Source organism: Chrysemys picta, chromosome 2 (assembly GCF_011386835.1).
Source record: "Chrysemys picta bellii isolate R12L10 chromosome 2, ASM1138683v2, whole genome shotgun sequence".
Lineage (NCBI taxonomy): Eukaryota > Metazoa > Chordata > Testudines > Emydidae > Chrysemys > Chrysemys picta.
The window spans coordinates 15,328,528-15,349,928 of NC_088792.1; the positions used below are offsets into that span (position 1 = coordinate 15,328,528).

General features: G+C 43.2%; 1 protein-coding gene across 1 annotated transcript; it reads left to right on the top strand.

Annotated features, from left to right (window-relative positions):
* The first annotated feature begins 673 nt into the window (after positions 1-673).
* On the top strand, positions 674-21,165 carry CSRNP1 (cysteine and serine rich nuclear protein 1). Its single transcript, XM_005297143.4, has 5 exons — positions 674-1,006; positions 10,698-10,896; positions 13,686-13,945; positions 15,074-15,370; positions 17,063-21,165. The coding sequence occupies exons 2-5, from the start codon at positions 10,722-10,724 to the stop codon at positions 18,071-18,073; spliced, it is 1,743 nt and encodes a 580-aa protein (XP_005297200.2). The 5' UTR covers positions 674-1,006; positions 10,698-10,721; the 3' UTR covers positions 18,074-21,165.
* The last annotated feature ends 236 nt before the right edge of the window (positions 21,166-21,401 follow it).

Here is a 21,401-nt window from a genome sequence, read left to right on the forward strand (position 1 = left end):
AAAATACCATATAGCACCTTTTGCCTGTGGCGCCCAAATAGGGTGACCAGATAGTAAGTGTGAAAAATCGGGATGGGATGGGGGTGGGGGTAACAGGCGCTTATATAAGAAAAAAGCCCTGAATATCGTGACTGTCACTATAAAATCGGGACTTCTGGTCACACTACACCCAAAGCACTCTGCAATAGATACTGGTCTCGTTGATGTAACACTTAGCATTTTTCAGCCACATAGATCTTGGAACCCTTTATTACAAAGCTGGGCAGGTATAATTGTCCTCCCCATGACAGACTGGGAAACTGAGGCACGGAGCCGACATGAACTGCCCGGGATCAAAGGACCGACAGAGAAGGGAACCTAGCATCTGGATAGCCAATTCTCCACATATGGGCATAAGGCTCTGTTAGGTGACATGACGTCAAAGGTCACTCAGTTAATCACGAAGGGCATCTGAGCTAGAACCCAGGAGTCCTGAGTCTGACGCCCTGCCTCCCCCCATTGTTGTTAGGTGTGTACCATGTTGTCCCTCTGAACACAGGAGCCCTTGATGTCAGTCGGGGCCTCTCCCAGCAGCCAGACACTGACTCATTCTCTCCCCTTTCCCTGCTCCTTGTAATTTCTCTCCTGGAGGGGAGGTAGGACTCGCTCTGCTCCCGGGCTGCGCCGAGGGAGGGGGCAGGAAGCGGAGTGTGGGCTGGAGGCAGGCAGGGCTCCGGCTCCCTTGTCACCGCCTGCGTCAGCGCCCAGGAGTTTTCCACTGACGAAAAAGGGCAGCGCTGCTGCGCCCGGAGGAGGAGGGAGGCGCAGAGCCGAGCCAGGCACAGCCAGTCCTTCCGCAGCTCCAGACACAGCAGCAGCCGCTCGTCTAGACGATGCGAAGCTGAGCGAAGGCTCCGTCCTGCGAGCTGCGGAGCCCGGAGCCGATCTGCCGGGACTGCTGGCGCCTGCTCGGCTCGGCGCCCCTCCGTCTCCATCGCTCGCCGCCCCCGCCGGAACCCAGGCGCAGGTAGGTGTCTCCGGCTGCTGCTCTCTCGGGGCGGCCGGTGCCTGGCCCCGGAGGGGCTGGGGTCGGGGTGACTTTGGGGAGGGGGAAGGTCTCCGGAGCTCGGGCAGTGAGCGGGGCTCGGGCTGGCTCCAGCGCAACTGCAGTTCTTGGGGAGAGGAAAGGGGGGCAGCAGAGGCGCCGGAGCGGGAGGGGGGCACCCAGGGCTAGAGGGGGCGGCGCGGGAGGAGCCGGGGAGGGGGGCGCAGCCGAGTCGCCCCGGACTGGAGGGGGCGGGGTGGGGGGGCGCAGCAGAGACGCCCCGGACTGGAGGGGGGCGCAGCCGAGACGCCCCGGCCTGGAGGGGGCGGGGAGCTGGGGAGGGGGGCGCAGCAAAGACGCCCCGGACTGGAGGGGGCGCAGCCGAGACGCCCCGGCCTGGAGGGGGCGGGGAGCCGGGGAGGGGGGCGCAGCCGAGACGCCCCGGCCTGGAGGGGGCGCAGCAGAGACGCCCCGGACTGGAGGGGACGGGGGGGCACAGATAGCCTGGAGGGGGAGGGCAGGCACCCGAGAGCGGAGCGGGGGCGCCCCAGGAGCTGGGCGCACGGCGGGGGGAGCTGAGTCGCGGGACGGGGGCGCTGCCGAGACGTGGGATCTGGCAGCGGGGAGGAGGGGGCGTAAAGCGGGCGCCGGCTCAGTGGGGCGCCCGGTGGCGGCTCGGGACCTCGCATGGGAAAGGGGGGACACAGGACAGTGCCGGGGGCTGGCATGGGGGCGGGAGAGGAAATGCATTGGGGGGTAGCGCCACCTTCCAGTCGGGGTGGGGAGCACAGCGCGAGATGGCGGCGGGGGACTGTGGGGGTGTCATGGGGCCCGGCGCTACCGGCTGCCCCCGGGGGGGGGGGTGACTCGCACTGTCCGGCTCCCCCCGGCCCTTGCCCCCCGTACATGACTGCGGAGCGCGCTGCCTGCCCAAGAATCCCAGCCCCTGATTGTACAGGGCGCTGGTGTCTCCAGGGCCGTGGTCAGTAACGTTTAGCTGGTCAAAGTTGTTCCTCTCGCTGCTGAGTCTCGCTCACAGTGGCTGCATTGAGAGCCGGCCCGTCCCCTCCCCATGTCCTGGAGTGATGTGCACCAAAACAGTTCAAAAGAAGTTAATTAAGGAGCCCAGGTCCCCCAGCCCGAAGAGATAATGATCTCTGGCTCCATGCTGGGCTATCTCCTCTGAAGGGAATGCACATTCCCTCTGGGCAAATTAACAAGGCAGGGGACTTCTTTTGCTTGTAAGGAATTTGATGCCTGCTTTTCTTCCTTCCGTGGTCCCAGGCGTGCAGGGAAGACACTAACATTGTTTCATCCACTGAGGGTTTTCCATTCTGTCATATAGACTGCTGCATGAGATCCCTTCCCAGTAGGCAAGCTAGTGGAGATGCCTTTGGATGTAGTTTTTTGCCCACGATTAAAATCCGGTTCTTTTCTAGATGCCCAGGTGTTGTCTGAAATAGCGTCAGTATCCTCACATCAGTGGCAACAGGAGAAAAATAGCCAGAGCATTTATTATATGGCATTCCTTAAGGATATATTAACGCTGCTCATGCATCAAAACTGGTTTCGTACTATAAATGTAAATGCAGGGAATAACTTTTCATTTTGGTGGTGACACTCAGTTTTGTCTTGAGAAAAAGAGCCTAAGCTCTCCATGTTTAAAGGCTGCAGTTTGAATTTTCTGTTGATATTTGAAGAAATGGGGGCACTTGATAGTTATATCGCCCAAATTTGCAAAACTGACAGTATTTTTCCATTGCCACAGCAACACCTACTGGTTTAGAGACAAATTGATCAGCTGCATTGTCCTGCTGCCCAAACACCAGGCAGGAAGGTGCTTTTACCCCCACAGCCTGTGACTTTTTCTGTGTACTGTATGCAAATCAGTTTCCTCTTCCCAGAGCAGTGGCTCTTGTCTTAATTTATTAAGTAAACAATCTGACTTTTCTTCAAGTTTATACCTGGATTAAAATGGTAAAGTTTCATGAATGTGTATTTTTTCCTCAAACCAAACAGGTTTTCTTTAGAAAATTTGTTAGTCTCTAAGGTGCCACAAGTACTCCTGTTCTTTTTGAGGTTTTCTTTAGATTGTGTGTCACACACACATTATACAATCTAGTCTTAGGAAAAGGTTGATATGCATGAAAACTTTGTTCTGAAGTAATGATGTCCTAGTAAAATGTCCAATTAAAAAAAAATAGTTGTGATCAACAGAAAATGTTTATAGCCATCTACAAATGTAAATGTGTAGTTATTTGTTGCATTGAACTATCGAGTCATCTAACATTTTACAACTGGAGTTTTTGCTAAGCAATTTTAAGTGAAGCCATCAAGATCAGGAGGTTTGTTTTAGGGTCTGGTAGATGTGTGTTTCACTCTAATAGACCATACAGCTGCTGGCAAGCCTTTTAATAATTTAGTGCAGGAAAAGTGTGCACACATAGGAGAAAAGGTAATGTACAGTGTGTACCTACTCGAGGACAAATATGGAAACCTGTTGTGAATTATTCATAAGGGGTAATCAAATAGAGGATTTTCCTAGACAAAGTGCACACTGTATTTTCATATTTATTATAGTAAGATCCCTTGCAAGTAGACCTGGAAGCTTAATTTCTTAGCAGCCAAATCAAATAAGCTCCTATGTATTTTGCTGTTTTTTATTCACCTTTCCAGTTGTCAACAAGAAATAATGGCATGGTGGGGAAAGTACAGGCTTGGCTTTTGGAAAAGTGTTAGAGAAAGCACTACTTAAATTCTTCCTATGAAAAATATTTTGGCATAGGAATAAACTTGCACTATAAACTGATTCATGCTTTTATTCTGTGGAACTGACTAGTTCAGTTTTTGCTGTTGCATGGTAGGCAGAGTCTATTTTTACCCAGAGTAAGGTTATGAAACCGTACCCAGCTGGGTTAAAATGATCTGGTTTGAACTGGAAAGCACGGCTTGTATTTCTTGGAATACTGTCTGTGAGACTGGCTATCCCTTGCTTTTCACTCAATGCTTGAGCAGGAAACTGGGAGGGAGACTTTTTTCCTTGCACTTTCCTTTCTAGGCTGGTTCTATTTATGGTAGCTTCTTCAAAATGCCTACATCAAACCTGGTGATATTGTAAGGCTAGGTGATATTGTAACACTGTGCTTTGGAAACCACTCAAATATCCAGAGAATTAAAATAGTTAAATGAATGGATGCTCAATGAATCAATGCCAGTAGAGTACTGATTATTAAGTAATCTAGAAGCTTCAGTGAAAGCACCTCTGTTTTTAGTTATCTGATATTCAGATGGTTAAATTAAAAGCTCTGCTCTACGCCAATTTTTGTTAATGCTAGATACCAAGGTCGTCTGACCTGCAGTCAACAGAGGCATGTAAATAAATGAGTGCCCCCTCGTCTGAAGAGAGACTGTAAAAATTGCACTGTCTTACTCCAAGACTTGCTCTGTGAGTGTATTCAGTGTCCTTCCTGACTAAAATACATGGTGGTGTTTTTAAACTAATATTTGCTCTTGTCAGACGTGCAGACCTGGGGGACGGAGCTGGATTCTAATCTGACTCATGGAGCAACAGAATTGCTAACTAATTTCCAGTTGCAGACTCTTTGTTGTTATTGATCCATGAGCCAGAAAGAACCCACTTTGACTTTCGGATTTCAGGTTGCTTGCCGAGCTGGCATCTTTTTACTTGTAAATGGAACAGATTTGATCTGAAAGTTACAGGGAAAAAAAAATTTAAGTCCATGACAACATTTTTACAAAGTTGCTTTTCAGAGTAGAGCTGCACTTTAAATTACTTTTGCACAAATTTTGAATTCCTTCATGCATTGGCTCCTCAGACATGAAACCAAACTTTAAAATGTCACTGCAGACTGATGTCCTTTCTGATGCTCTTTATAAGCCTGGATGTCCAGCCTGGTATTAGTGAATGCAGAACCTACAGCAACTGGATCTAGTCTAAGAAGGTTCTGTAGTTTGACTCGGTTGATTACCCTGCAACCATTCAATTGTACAATTGCGTATAACAGCTATGAAGTAAAAATGCAAATAGTTTATATTCTGCAGTAAAACGACCAGCAAGTTGCATACACAAACATAATGTCTTGTGGGGTTAGTTATAAATAGACTAAAGGAACACTATTGTTTTTGGTTGCTTTTCCTCTGGTTGACTAAATAAATGCCAAATCTTCTTAAATCTAAATTACTTGAAATATTTACTGTTTATATGTAGTCCAAGAGTAGGATAGTTAAAACATTAATTCCTTGCATTCCAGTGTACTAGGGCTTTGCCTTGCGACTTGCTGAGAGCCAGAAAAAGGATTTAGCCATTTCAATTCCCCTTCCCCCACCAGACATCCCCCCTCTGCCCCAAGTTTGATGTTCAAAAAAAAAAGAGAGAGAGAGAGAGAGAGAGAGGAATGCACATCTGAGCTAAATATTTGTTAGAAAGTATTCCCAAGATAGTGGGAGTTGCGGTGCTAGTGGAATTCCTGCGGGTTTGATCCATCGCATTATGTACTTGTTCAAAAAGCTGTTTTCAGTAAAATAGATGAGTAAGGAGTCTTAGCCAAGAACAGAATGTCTTTTTTGGCAACCAAAAGGGAGATGGGATTATTTTATTTCAGGTTATATAAAAAAAAAAAAGTGGGGAAAAAAACCTCCTCTTGTATTTGGTACTTGCAGACTTGAGAGTGCAAGAATAGGACCCTTTTTCAAGCTGCTGTGTAGTTTGGTGGCTTATTCTTAAAACCATATTTATGTCCGATACAGACATTTTAATTGTGGAATTACTGCAATTCAAATATCCTCACTGGGTATAAATTGGCATTCAGGTTTTATTGGCTGATCATTCAACAGGCTGAGAGATATCAGAGTTTCAAGGCAGTGTTCAGATTCCTGGGCCGAATTCTGCTCTCACGGAAAAGTGATTGGCTTTACCTCAAATGTTTAACTCTATTCTGTAGGATTTTCTTTTTGGGTGGGTGCAACCAGACACTGAGGATGCAGCTTCACTATATCTGTATAGTTTGTGAAAAAGTTTTTAAAACTCTACCTGAGGAAATGTTCCATCTTAAAATCAAAAACAGAAAAGGGAAAAATGCTTTGGGTAAGAGGGGGAGCAGTTTCAGTAAAAGCTTTTCCCCATTAATCGAGAACTGTGTTTGCATGATCTCTACTTATGCATTGACAATGCAATAAAATATTTGAAATAACTTTGTCATACTGTAGCGGGGTATTTTTTTCCCTAAATGTTTAGCTCACTTCATTCTTATGAAGAGAAGTGATACATTTTTTCCTTCTTCCCACTCTTGGGGAAAATACCTTATGCATGGTGAGCACTTTTATACTGGACTTTATTGCATTAGGTAATCCTAGATTATAACCTACCTTGACCATGGTTTTGTGCTTCAGTCCAACAATCATTAAGACCATCTGTTTATCTGTAACATGATTTGCTGTGTCTTTATAAACAGACCAGTGTGTGTGCCTTATTCATGTGCTTCTCTGTTCAGTGCTGATTTTCACATTGACACTTTCCCACTTTATAATGAGACCACTGTCAACAGCCATTTAGGCCAGCCAACTTTGAGTGTCATCTTGGAAGTGCATGTACAGGCCAATTAAACAAAATAAAAACAAATGTAACTTGTAAGCAATCAGGTATGTTGTTGTTGTAGCCTTTGTTTTCAGTATTTCTAACGTGCCTTTTTGCCTGCAAGTGAAACTGTTGTGGTCTTGGTTCTCTTTTATGCCCAGTGGTAGCCTATTTGTACCACCCAACTGCCAAATATAGCTCTTGAGGCACAGATTAGTGACTGAGCAATCAGGGAGATGGAAGAGAGGCCAGAATTTGGCTGTTGGTTAGGCTGGGTTGGAAGATGGTTGTGGCTGATTTCAGTGTAGGTGGTCTGTGAGCACAAATTCCAAAGGTAACACTCTTCCAAAGCAGTAGTTTACGTTGTTCAGGGGGGAGCTTTGCTTCAAGTGAGCTTGACATGATCTGTGTTATTTCCCTATTATTTATCTTTTTTGTAGTGCGACCTTGACTGTTCCACAAGTTTCCTGTGTTTGCTGCTTGACATCTGTCATAGTAGCCATTGGGCCGGCTCAGATGGCACAAGCAAAGGGAGGGTTACTTTCATCCCTGTTTGTTTAAAATGGGGGATCCCTTGCAAATGATGATGTAGCTCAAAAGTCTGAACGTTGGGGTGGAAGGTGACTGTGATGTAAGAGCAGCTGCCAGGCCCCATACACATGTATGCTTTACAAATGAGCTGTCCACAAGCATAGAGGCATGAGAGAGTGAAGAGTGATTACTCCTTAACACGACTGGGGCTGCTTTAAATTACTTCCCCCTCCACCCCAGTGCTCTGAAATAGGAGGGGGGAAATCAAACAAACAATAAAGTAAGGAATAGTTGAGTACTAGCTCAGACACTCCAACTTTATCGTTGGAACAGACTTGTAAAATGGAGCTGAATAAAACCTCAGACTTCTGCACAGAGCTTGTTTCAAACCCCACACTGAGAAGATGGTTGTTGTTTTTTAAGCTACCGAGTTCGTGTTCATTTTGTAAAATGGGGGAGAAAGCACATAAGTACAGTGAGAATTTATACTAACAGCTGAGCTTCCTTGTGGTCACTGGGGAGTTCTTGCTGAAGGTGAGCTCAATGGAAAGTAGCAAAGGGGTTAAGCCAGGTGTCAGGTAGTACATGTGGTGTTACTGATGGAAGATATCCAAATCCACCACCTCCCCATCTGTTTTGGATTAAGGCCAAAAAAACAACTGTGGCAAAACCACCTGCAATGTTAGTTCTGTCTCCTTGTCATGTTAGAGCTGTCAACAACGGGTGTAAAAAGAGGCTGGGGAAACAGTTACTTTTCCCCTAGTATGAAAATATTGTATAAAAAATGCTCTTTATTGAGCCCAACTTCAGATTAGAAAGTTGCATTGCCTAGTGCCTTTGAAGCCCCAATACAGCCATGCTGCAGTAAATGATTAACTTTCTTATAACCAAAGGGCCATTACAGCCTGCAATTTTTAACCTGTTAGAGACTATTGTCTTATGGAAAGCTGTTTGTCAACATAATTAATTAGTGTTTGTATAGAGCTTTGAAGATATAAAGAGCTATATAGATGCGCTAAGTATTCTTATGCAATGCTATTGAAATGTTAAAATCCCCTCATTAAAAGGTTTTGAAATATGCATTTTTTGCTGTGTGCCCACACTTGGCAGGAGCTTTTAAAGAAGATTTAACAGACTAGACATGCAAAGGAAATAGGTAGTAATACAATTATGGTCACAAACACATTTGTGCTAATAGAAAAGTCTAACCTTGATTGGGGAGGAGAGTTTCTGGCAGTCAAGTATAACACTGGGCTTTATAAGATTGCAAGCCTGTTTTTAATACGTATCTGACACATCCTTGTGTTCTGAGTTAATGTCACGTTAAAGGATGCCTTTGTTTTTTTTAGAATTAAGGATGTTAAGTGGAACAATCCCGTGAGATCTCTGGATTCCATGCAGTTCAAGAAGTTCTGTGTAACTTGGTAATAGGCAGCTTGGTAACTGTTAGTGTCCGTGGCCAGGCTTCATTCACTCAATGTTTTCTAAGATTCTTAAACTGTGACTTTTTATATTTTAATTGTCGACCTTTTTTGTAAGGCATCTGGAAAAGAGAAGGAGGCAGCATCCTTCTGCTTGTCTTGCTTCCCCCATGTCAGCTGTGTTTGGCTGTGTGGACTTTGGATCGAGTTCTGTTCTTATCATTCAGCGAAACTTTCTGATAATATCCTCTTCGTTTCATAGGTTGCTAAAACTGCTTACTAAGGAGCAGCCGTTCTCGTGTCATGCCAAGTGACTGGAGCCACTGTATCATCCCTCCCTCAGTACGAGTGGGTGATTCTCATAAACTGCACCTATTTCCTTGCCAAAGGAAGTTTCTGAACTCTAGCTCTGGGATGTCATGAATTGTAGCCTCACATGTTTGTTGCTGATAAATATACAAATGCACTGGTTTGAATCATAGTGAGTCATTCTTCCAGTAATAATCTTGTCGTGACGTCTGGTTATGTGCTCACCCACTTCAAACCTAAATAGACCAGTGGTGATTTCTATCAAAATAGAGAGGCATCCAGGTTGTTGTATCTAGGGCTTTCTAGGGAGAAAAGGTCTTTGGTCCAAACAGAATTCTCCCCAAGAGTGTTCTGACTAACTACATTTTGAGCTGTAGAGTAAGTGATATGATTCAGTTGGTATATTATATGCAAAGTGTAGTGTCTTTTTGTTGTAGGAAATTCTTATTCCAAAGACGCTAAAGGATTAAATGTGAAGTTGTTTGGTGGGTTGAAAGTTGGAAAAAGAAATGAACAAAATTTAGAAATCCAGACAAGTACAGAATGACTTTGTTTTTAATTAGCTCTATTGCTTTTAATTGGTAGTGTGTGTGATATATAACACAAAATAAACACATGGTTTAGTGAACAGTGGGCTGAATCTGAAAGAAACTGAGAGGAAGGGTTGTTTCTTGCATTTGATATATTTGTATTTCAGTGCTTCATTTAATAAGCCCCCAGGGGACTGAAGCAAGTAAATCATGGCAAGGGATTGTTCTCAACAAACTGGCTTCTTTTTGTAATTAGCAAGAAGCTAGAGCTGTAACTTCCTAGTAAGTGATTTGGGTAAGGAGTTAACATAAAAGATTTAGTGCACAAAATGTAATACTTATTGTTTGTTAACATTTCTGTTGATGGAATGAATGAGTGTGTGGAAGATCGTGTGTGTGTGTAGTAACCTACAGCCACTTTTTTTTGTACAATCTTAATATGGGTGGAATGTTGCATGGAAATTCAGTTGAGTTGTTAGAAATAAGGTTTGAAGGTAGGGTGAATTAGGTAAAAATGGTTTCAGAGTAGCAGCCGTGTTAGTCTGTATCCGCAAAACGAACAGGAGTACTTGTGGCACCTTAGAGACTAACAAATTTATTAGAGCATAAGCTTTCGTGGACTACAGCCCACTTCTTCGGATGCATATAGAGTGGAATAAATATTGAGGAGATATACGTATATATATCTCCTCAATATTTATTCCACTCATATATCTCCTCAATATTTATTCCACTCTATATGCATCCGAAGAAGTGGGCTGTAGTCCACGAAAGCTTATGCTCTAATAAATTTGTTAGTCTCTAAGGTGCCACAAGTACTCCTGTTCTTTTTAGGTAAAAAGGTGAACCTCAAAAGTAGGGGAGAGGCTTGGATGTGTTCAAAAAACATAGCAGTTTAAGCAGTAACCATTCGTATTATGGTGGAAATCAGGGGGACAGCTTTCATGGATGGGAATTAGTTGATGTAGAAACTGAAATCATGATGTGCTCCACCACCTATCAAGGTTGTGAGGGAACAGCCCTGCAAATGTGAGGGTAGCAAATGTGTGACTTATAGGTAGGTGGCCTAAACATCTTTCCCTCTGATCTTTAGGTACATAGGGGTAAATCTTAACCACGTGCAGAGAGCTGACACGGAAGCCACCGAAATGCCAATGAAGCCCTCAAAATAAGGCTTAAGTGGTATTTGGTATTTGTGTTGGTTCCCTGCGCAGGAGCGAATTTCACCCCTTGTGAAGAACATCCATTGTCGCCCATGCTTTATTTTTCTTTTCTCCCTTATTTTTCAGTTATATGAAAAATACCGAATAACCATGAGTGGAGTATTGAAAAGGAAGTATGATGAACTGGAGGATGATGCCACCTACTGCTCCTCTTCCTCCTGCTCCCCTTTCTCCTCTTCTTCGGCCTCATCAGGTTGGGAAACAGACGAGGAAAACTCCCGAGGAGACAGCAAGCCCAGCACTGCCTTGCCCTCCAGTTTCACTCGTAAGTATCCCATGACAGTATATGTTGTTATATCCAGATGGTGGGGCTGTATTCTCATGGAGTCCACATATGTGCAAAGACTTTGCAAACAGATTTTTAAAACATGGCACTATCACTGTGGATAGTTATTACAGTCACTCCCAAGATCTTGGCAGACACTTATTTATTCATTGTAAACTATGGAATGAGTCTATGAAGTCTAGTGCATATAATTTTATAAATATGGTCCATTTACTCAGCCTGCATTTTAAGGATAGTTTTCTTCAACTGGTTACTCCTATATTTTATAACAATTAGGGCCTCTATGAATTTGCATAGAGGCTCTAATTTGCAACGATAGGAGCCTGAAGTTAAGTACCTAAATCTACCTTCAGGTATCTAAATGGGCAACTAGGGGCCTAAATGTTAGTTTATAGGTGCCCATTTTTTTAAAAAAAAGTAGGGTACAAGTGATTAGCCAATGGCTTACTTAGTTAATACAAACCACTTCAGAATGGTTTCGTAAGCAAACCGGATGACTTGCCAAATAATGCGACACATCTAACACTGCTGCTGGTGCAGACAAATGCAATTTTGTTTTCCTAGCAGCTACTACCAGTTTGGGTTGCTTTGGGGAAACACATATGAACTTCCCTCACTTGTCATCCAAAAATTACAATGCGCACAATCTTCAGCTAAGGGAAATAGCTTTACCAAGTAAATTATACTTGAGCCCTGCAAATATCTTGCAGTTAAGGTCCACTTAGCAGACATACACAAACATCCACTGGTCTGAAAAGGCATTAGAAGTCTTGTAATAATAAAGAGTCTCATTCTTTTTTGTCCTCTGGGTTTTGTGAAATAACAATGGACTTTCTGTATGCACTGGCTCGTTTAAAAAGTGTCAGGAATGAGAATACAATTTTTTGTGCAGGGGGGGGGGTGGAAGCAAAGTATAATTATATTAATTTTATTTTTTTGTGGGTGGGGTGTTCTGGTAAAGAATAAATATTTTTAAATGGTTAAGCCAAGACTACACAAAAATGCTGTGCCCAGTGAGAAGAGGTCATTAAAATGACAATGACCAGTGTGAAAGCTCAAAAGCTTTGTTGATATGTTTAGTAGAAGCTGCTAACATAGCTACACCAATGCTCCTTTAGACTAAACTAAGAAGTGTTTGTTTATATGTTGGTAAATAAGGCTTACTGTTAAAAGTGGGCATGACTAACTCCAGTTCTGCATTTCTCTAAACTTCAGGGGTATCTGATCCCACCCCACCTCTGCAAAGACCCTTTGAGTTTATAGCTGGTCATTACAATTCCATATACATAATAGTTTTGGTCAGCGGAGGAATGAGATGGTTCAGGCCTAGTTTTGGGATCCAGAGATTTGAGTTCAGAACAGTCTGCCAGTGATTCCCTTTGCAAGATCAAGTCACTGGATCTTTTTGCAGCCTCAGTTTCCCATCTGTAAAATGGGGATGATCATTCTTCTTCTGTCTCGTGTAGTTAGATTCTAAACTCCTTCAGGACATTTACTGTCTTACTCGGTGTGCATATAGTTCCTAGCACAGTAGGGTTTGGTAAACTACTGATTTAAGCTAAACCAGTGTAAACAAGGGTTACCCCAGTTTAAGTGTGTCTGCACTAGGGCATAGCTAGAAAGATGTAGAATAAATTCTGGCGCAACTTTTCATATACAGTCAAGGCAAGTTTTTAAATTGCTGTTTTAGCTGAGAGGGTGAGCTGGGAGGCCATTGTCATTGGGAAGAAATGTCCCCCTGTCCCCGTCCCCCCCAGTAACTGGAGACTTTCCGCCTGCCATGTGAGGTCTGTTTATATACTTCTCAATGGTTTGGGCTCTAAAATTTGATTATCTTTGTGCTGACTAAGACTTCATCCACCCTCTCTGAGAATCTAGCAGAGATCGTGGGCAAACAAGCTCATTTTGTCCTTTGCTGCCTCTTCTTCCTAACATGTTCGTGTTGCAGGAAAAGTAGTTCCTTAAACCAATATTGCCACAGTTTTGCATTCCATTTTATATGTCCTGATAGGTGCAGGGCAACAGAGTGATTCTGGAATTACTCCTGTAGACTAGCAAATCTGATCTGTTATATATTTATAGTCACACGAGACAATGTAAAACTAGATATCTCTGGAGAGATTGTATTTTAAACTTTCTAAATACATAAAGCATGTTATAGCAGTTTAAGATAAACCACAGTGTTGTGTTGCCAATGTTTATATTGGGATCACCTGTATAAAGATTAACATCTTTGCAGCTGCTCTCAAATTAGTCTCCTGAGAATAAAGTACAGATTCATAGTTCCTCCCAGTGGCTGCAAAAGGAAGTACCATAAGAGCAGCTATTAGTAATTGTGAGCTCTCCCATTTAAGCTGCAGTAAGCAAATTATTTGGGAGTGTGCAAAAGAGAATCTGAACGAACACACATACACACACACACCATTTTGTTATGCTCTGCTATACTTGAAGAATAAGTAAATGTAAACGTCCTTGAGGAAATCAATGTGAGGAGGAGAAAAGCAGTTGCTTCTTAGCAAGACTGATCAATGTTCTTTGCTAGCAGAAATATATTGGCTGTGATTTCTTGCAGCACCTTCACCTGCCTTGAAATGAGTTTGCATACTGCACTTTAGGATCTGTCTGCTGAGATACTGGCCTAATACTAACTTGTTGATTGCTGTAGACTAAGTGGAAGTCTTACACTGTTTTGCAGCTGTTAAAATTCATGTACATCTGTTCATAGGAGAGGAATGTCATGTGCCTTTTTTTCATTTCTGCCTTTCTAGCTACATCCATCCTGAAGAAAACCAAGCGGTTAAAGAAGAACAATGTGGAGTTCGACCAGGTGACTGTGTTTTACTTTCCACGCTGCCAGGGGTTCACCAGCGTGCCTAGCCGGGGTGGCTGTACCCTGGGGATGATGAGCAAGCACAGTTCATCCAGGCAGTTTACACTGGCAGAATTTTCAAAGGAACAGGAGAACGTTCGGCGGGAGAAACTCAAGGAGCGGTTAAAAGAGGAGAAACTGGAGGCATTGAAATGGAAGGTGAGTAATAACATGTGGCATCATTTATCATTAGCTGGTGCAAGTCCTTACGATTAAGGCAAAGATTTTGTCACGGATATTTTTAGTAACAGTCAGGGACGGGTCACAGGCAATAATGAAAAATTCACGGAAGCTGTGACCTGTCCCTGACTGTTACTAAAAATATCCATGATAAAACGAGGAGCCTGAGCAGCTGCGGGTGGGCTGGGAGCTCCAGGGTTCCCCTCCGCTGGGGGCTCCGAACTCAGGAGCTCTGGGGGTCCCTCCTGCCCCCCCCAAGCGGAGAGCTGCAGTGGTCTCCGGGTCACCTGGGGCTGCGAAGAGCAGCGGACGTGCCCCCTTTCACCTGAGGTGGCCGGGAGCTGCGGGAGGTCCACCTGCCACCGCTGGCAGCAGGGGACCCTGCAGCTCCCTGCCAGGGCTGGCTGAAGTCACAGAGGTCTTTGGAAGTCACAGAATTGGTGACCTCCGTGACTAAATCGCAGCCTTATTTATGATTAGTTTATGGCCACTTCACCATTAGGGGCATCTCAGAGGTCTAAGTATCAGTTTTGACATATCCAGATTTTCTAGAAGCATGTGTTCAAATGCAGATATGAGCAGCTCAGCTCTTCTGTTCTCCAAAAGTAAAGAAACTGAATTCTGTGAATTTAATAATTAGAGGAGACCTTGTTCCTGTGTGCTCAGTGGCCATCTCACATCTCTCTTGAGCAAAGTAAAGATTTGCCCGGGTGTTCTTGGCCAAAATGTTCCTCTTCCTACTTGAGCAGTTTACCAGGTGTCTGCCTCGCCACCCAAGAAGCTGCTGCATTTCAGAAGCAGGACTAGACCTGTCCCCTCCCTCCCTTTAGTTTCTGCCCCTCTGGGTCTTAATGGTCACCAGTTTTAGGTCACATTCTCTGATTCTTCCCACAGCCGTCTCTTCACCCCTACCCCAGGCACATGGCAGACACCCATTTTGGAAAGGCCACGGTGCAGTAATGGGGGGGAGGGGGAAGGGGCGTATTTGTTGTTGTGGCTTAGTTCTAAGTGTGTGTTTGCTGGTACAGCTGCCTATTGGCTAGGTTGAGATGTGTTTCTTGAGTGTATGTGGTGCCCTGACTCTGTCGTCTTGTTCTTTGGGCACAGCTGACGGTGAACGGCACGGCGGAGTCTGAGGAGGCCGGCCAGCTCACTACTGAGGACATATCCGACGATGACGTGGATGTGAGCAATGTGGAGCTGGAGGACGGCTTCTTCCTACAGCCCTACCCTGCCAAAAAGAGACGTGCTCTGCTCAAAACCATGGGGGTGAAGAAGATCGACAGAGAGGAGAAACGGGAGCTGCACAGCATCCGCCTGTCCCGTGAAGACTGCGGCTGTGACTGCCAGGAGTTCTGCGATCCAGAGACCTGCAGCTGTAGCTTAGCAGGCATTAAATGTCAGGTACGTGCCGCTCGCTGTGCCACCCAGGCTGTGCGTCGTGCCTTGCATCCATTAGGGACGTATGCGAGCGAGGCTGGGACTGAGACGAGGGTGAAACTTAATATCAGAAGGGTCCTTGCACAGATTGGAACTATGTCCACGGCCAGGCTTTTTGGCAGCGTCTGCAGACTTGACACAAGCAGAAAGAAAAGCAGGCGGGGAAGGTTAGCTAGCAAGCGCAGTATGGAGTAGGTTCTCCTGCTGGCAAAGGCAGATTGTAAAATGCGCTAATTCTAACTTGCATTTAAAAAACGGTAACTGTCAGAGGGACACTGTTGAAATTGACAGGCTGAGCTCTGGCTACCTGCCTTAAAAATGGTATATGTGTACATATCTTTCTGACCTGTATTTCAGAGCATAGAAAATTAGGCCCTTCTTACTCCTCTCAAGAGCACAAGATAAAATGAGGGTAGCAGTATAGATAAAATTCCAAGATCTCTGCTGGACAGCCCCCACCTTGGGATGCCCAGTGGGCGCTGCATTTCTTTGCAGTCATGTACATGTCTCGATGTCCTTCTCTTCTGCATGTTTCTGCAAATCCACCACGTGTGGAAATCTGTACTCCCATACTGATCACTTAAAGCAGGATTGATGCATATTTAATGTTCCACTGGCTTGCCAAAACCGAGCAGGCAGGTAGAGCAGAGGGCTGCATCAGAGGCACATGCCCACAAACTTAAACAACGCGTTCAGGTCTCATGTTAGGGCTTGATCGTGTCCCTTTGGATTTCCTGGATTTTCTTAGTTTATATCCCAATTCTGAAGTGAGGTCAAGCCGGGCTAACAGTCTACAGCATGTGATGTCGTGCGTAGCTTCACCCAATCTTCAGAGTCCTCCTCCGTTTTTAAGCACCCCCCACCCCGAAGAGATGAGTTTGGCGTGCCAACCTCAAGTTTCTGCCTGTAGGTAACTTCAGGCTGAGCTGGCCTGTATCACCCTCTCGGTGTAATTCCGTTTAGGAATTCATGTTCAGTTTTTCCTTGGAGATGCTTGCCTCTTGAAATATGTTCTTCAAGATGCATTCCATGGATTTTGAAATGTCAATTCATTATGTGTCATGGCTGTGGGGATAGAAGTGTGTGGAGTGTGCGCAACCTACTGTACAGCGCGTTTTACACATCACCCTCTAGTGACTGGTCCTCAGAGGGCGAATCGACCGCAGGTTCCAGTTACGGCTGTTACTCCTTTACTTCAGACGGTAGAAGCTCTGCTTATTATCAGCCTGGGTCCTGGGATCAGTCCCCAGTGACTATCACAATAGCTCTTGTTACATGTGCATATGATATCAATACATAGCTATTTATATTATTTGTCCAACATTTTCCACTCACACTTCCTTTGAAAGGGTATATGCTTTACCCATTAGATCTTTTCAGCTCCTTTGGTCTTAGTTGTATTGAGACCTATCCTTCTTCTAAAGAGGGTTTGTTTTTACCTGCTAGCTGGTATGCTCTGTTATGAAGATGGTTTCTCAGAATCACTCAGTAGAGGCCATTTCTGCTATGTAGATTTTGCTATGCTGTAGTTTTGGGGTTTCCTCATAGCTTGCAGTCACTTTCTTTCACGTTATACTTGGGTTTATGGGCCCCATGCTTTAGGTAGAGGCATAATCTCATAGGTCTAACACTGTTGTCTTCTTTGCTTCATGGCAGATGGATCACACTTCATTTCCTTGTGGCTGCACGAAAGATGGCTGTGGAAATACGGAAGGGAGAATAGAATTCAACCAGGCTAGAGTGCAAACTCACTTTATCCACACCATCATGAAATTGGAACTGGAAAAGAATCAGCAGAGCAGTGAAAGGAATGTAGAACCCGAATCATCATTCCGGGACAGACTCCATCAATTTGGCTGTTCGGCAGGGAAAAACGTGTTTGAGGAAAGAGCTGTCCCACTGACTCCAGCATTTCAGTTCAACATGGACCTGGAGACTGTTGGGGAGAATAGCTGTAGTAGTGATATGACAGACTCTTCGATTTCATCCATTCAGAGCGAGGATTCAGAAGAACAGTACGAGAGTGTCCCGTCAGATAAGTCTCAGTCCGATATTGATGATGATGGCCTGGCAAGAATACTCCACTTCAATGATTCTGACATCGAAGACAACAGTAATAATTGCCAAGACAACTTGAGCTGTTTCCATCCTGCTGACTTCTTTAGTGCTAACATTGAAGACCAGTGTGGTACAACTGCTGAAAAACTCAGCACTGGAAACTACTCAAGCCATTTGTCAAACATCTCCGAATGCCTGGATGAAAATGCCAATCAGGATGCCGGTTGTTTTCTAGACGAAACTGCTGATACACACTGTGATGGGCTTTCTTGCTGCATGTCATCCTCTGCAGAGCAGTGCTCAAAGAGCTACACAGATCTCAGCCTTTCCTCTGACTCCTTGGATCTTTTTCAGTCATTTTCCGACTACAACTTGGGACCTCTTTATAACTCGTTAAAGGAATATGAGAACCTTGATAACTTTTCAGCATTGCAGTTTCAATTGCCTAATTTTCCTGGCTTTCCCCAGGCAGGAGACCAGAGCACCTGTTTCCTGGAGTCTCTAATTGGCTTGTCTGAATCTGTCCCAGAAACCCCCGTCCCTTTCACAGACAATCAGCTTTTAGAAGATGCCATTAAGTCATCACTAATGGAAACCGTGAAAGTTTAAAAAAAGAAGGAAAACTGAAATTAAAACTGAAGTACTGAGCAAACTTTCACTGAAGGAGAAAATACTACAAAAAACTTTCTAAGCAGACAAATTATTTTTTGTCTTTATAGAACATGGACACTTTGAAATACTGCAGCTACAATCAGTTCCCTTGCTGTTTGTGCAAAATTTATAAACTTTCATAATTTGGAAAAAAGAGAAGACTTTCAAGTACGAATTTACCTGTGTTTTGTATAAGAAGACCTATTAAAATACTCCTTGTTAACATTGCCAGTCATACACAACAGCCCCTTCTAGAAACTATTCAGTGTTGCAGAAACTTTTTAAAACAACTTTTGAATCCATATTTATTGTGAAAAATGATTTGCATAAGAGTGAGCCTGCCATGCTCTTACGTTTAAATCTGAAGAGGTTTACAGAAAAGATCCATACACTAGATCATAATCGTTTTCACCTATTTATTGCAAATTCCAGAATTTAAATAGCCACCGAAGCTTGAACTAGCATGAAACCTTATTTAAATTGGTAATACCTCAGATGTATTATGTGTACAATCATATTTTTTACATAATATATCTGTATTTATTTATTTTTTACCTTTTAGTACATGAATAGCACTGTGGTTTATTAATGACCTGGAAGTGCAATAGAAGTCTTTAGCAGCACAGATCCTAAAGACGACAACACTGTTTTTTAAAAGAGGTGGAAAGGTGTTAACTTTAGAGATTGTCAGATACCTTTTCCGTCTTTGTATAACATTTCTAAAAGAGCCTAAGCCAGTTGACGTTTGTGAGGGAAGGGGGGTTTGGGGTTTTTTTTCATAATTAAAAACATCCTCTTGGTAGCTAAAAATCCTTTCATGTATGGGATTATACAATGTTGTGTGAGGTCCATAATTCTGCTATGGAAAACAACCCCCCTAAACTAGTCAAGAAATAATATGAACTAACTATATTTAAAAAAACCTTTTTCTTAAATTATTTTATAATTTTATTTAATTGCCTAAGGATTTGGCCATGAGATCTTCAGTGATCGATTATGGTGCCTGAATATGCAGAGGAACCATTGGTGGCAGCAGATGTGATGAGGAGAGGACCTTTCCAGCCTGTAGAACTGGGAGAGCAAAGCAAACTATAGCAACACTGCTCACGCTCCCGATTTAAGTGCTCCTTAGTACACTGACGTGTAAAGGGTCTAACCATTATAAAACATAGTGGGCCAGACTATTTATATGCATTTTATAGATAAAATGATACAAGTCAATTAGATGAAAATGAAGGTATTGGATTATTTATTGCTTTTATACGTTTTAGAAAAACCTAAAATCAAAAAGTAAAGCTGAATAATTTGGAGCATCTTTTTAAACAATAAATACAAAATCAAATAGTATCAGAGGCCTTCTTAGGCATGTATGTTTAAATCCGTCTGAAAACAGGTCACTGGCCATTACATAGAATTGGACATAATCTGTATTTTAGCAGTACACTAAGTGCCTATGCCAACAGTACTAATGTGTGTTGGTCTAGTTTGTATATCCCGATATCATGGTATAAATCTACCAGCTTTAAAAATAGGTTTAAAAGTTTCAATTCTTGTATGTGATGCAGTGATACCTGTACTTGAGCAATAGCCAAATGGGGGCTAGGGAATACATTTTTTCTTTTTAAAGCCTGGTGTACATTGAATTAAATGTCCAGCTCTAGCTATTTTAAACAAAAGTTGTGCGTGCAGCGACCCCATATTCTGAATGTAACCCCGTGGTGTCTGCTTTGCTGAATAGGCTAGCATATGCAGACTCCCGAGCAAGAAAAGATGGTGTCAGTTTGACTGATTTTTAGGCTAAAACAAAAACCCTAATGAAAAGCTGAGGCAAAACACTTCCATTGGCTGAACTATAAATATATCCAACTTTAGTGATTACAATGGTTTGTACCTGCTAGTTAATAAATGATTTGGTATTCTAATTGGCATGGCAAGCTGTTCACAGCTACCAGCAATTAGGAAATTCTCACATACCAGGAGAGCTATTTTGTCCATTGTAGATCTTCTCTTGTACTGAGCTGGTCAACTTTTAAATGGCCATATTAGAACAACGCAAATTGAACTGTGACCCTTTGCAGCTGTGACTAATAGCTGGGTTTCTGTATAGCTGCAGGTTGCATTGCTCAGGAGTCCATTGGTGCGGTCTGATTTAACTTCATCAGACTCCACTGGCCTCTCTGGGACACCCTGCATCTTCGCTCCTGGAGCCCCAGCTATCCTGACTGAGCCCCCAGCATTCCTTCCACACTGGAACCCTCACTGAGGACCCTGCACTGTGCTATGCAGAGCAATGGTACACTTGCATACAAGTCTTACCTAGCAACAGCTGCCGGATGGGACTTGGCTGCCATGCAGGAGGGCCATTGTAGGTGAACTACTGGCAGATGGAGGATTTCAAGAATTTTTCTTTGTTGTTCTGAAAATCCCATTCGATTATCTAATTGGTGGTCGTTTCTATTCTTCAGACGGCATCAAAAATACTGACAAAAAGTGTCCGGTACCATTCTGTATTTATTGGCACTAATGTAAGATTATGTTTTAGAACATTCCTAGGTTTCTCTGCATATCTATCATTTTAAAAGTGAACGATGGGGATAAAGATTCCTGCCTTCGTGGATTTTTTTTCTATAATTTATTCATTTTATTTGTGTTGGTGCCAAAAAAAAAAAAAAAGGATTTTTCTTTTTTTTTTCCTTCTTCAGGGCACTGAACTGTAAATATATATATTTTTCCCTCTCCGTATCTGTGTAAAAAGTTGCCTGTTAAACAGTTTAAAAACTGGGTATTTATTGACACAATCTGTAATTATCTAATGTATTGATTGAAACGCTCTGGTTTCAACATAGCTTTATTTTAGCTTTCTTTGTGTATATATTGTGATTATGTTGCTTAAAGGTACAAGTAAAAAAAAAAAGCTTTATTTTTACCTTATCCATTTTCATTTGTTTAAAAAAAAAAAGCATATTTGTCTACAGCTGCTGTCTGTCATTTCATCAAAGCAATATGAAGACATTTCCATTTACACTCTCAATAAAACAATTTTGTTTGAATATGGTAGTGCCCCTGCCTTTTTTCCTGGCTAGTTCAGTACAAGTGTTGGCTGAAATGTGTTAACTCATTCCAGTCAAAAGGTTTGTGAGCAAAAGCTACCAATCCCGGGCCAACAGTATCTCTTACCTTTCTTAAAACAGTCCAGAATTAGATAAGCCTTTGCAGATAATGGCAGTTCCTTTGAAGAGTGTATAAATATTAACTAACCTTCATAACACCCTTGTGTTAATACGAG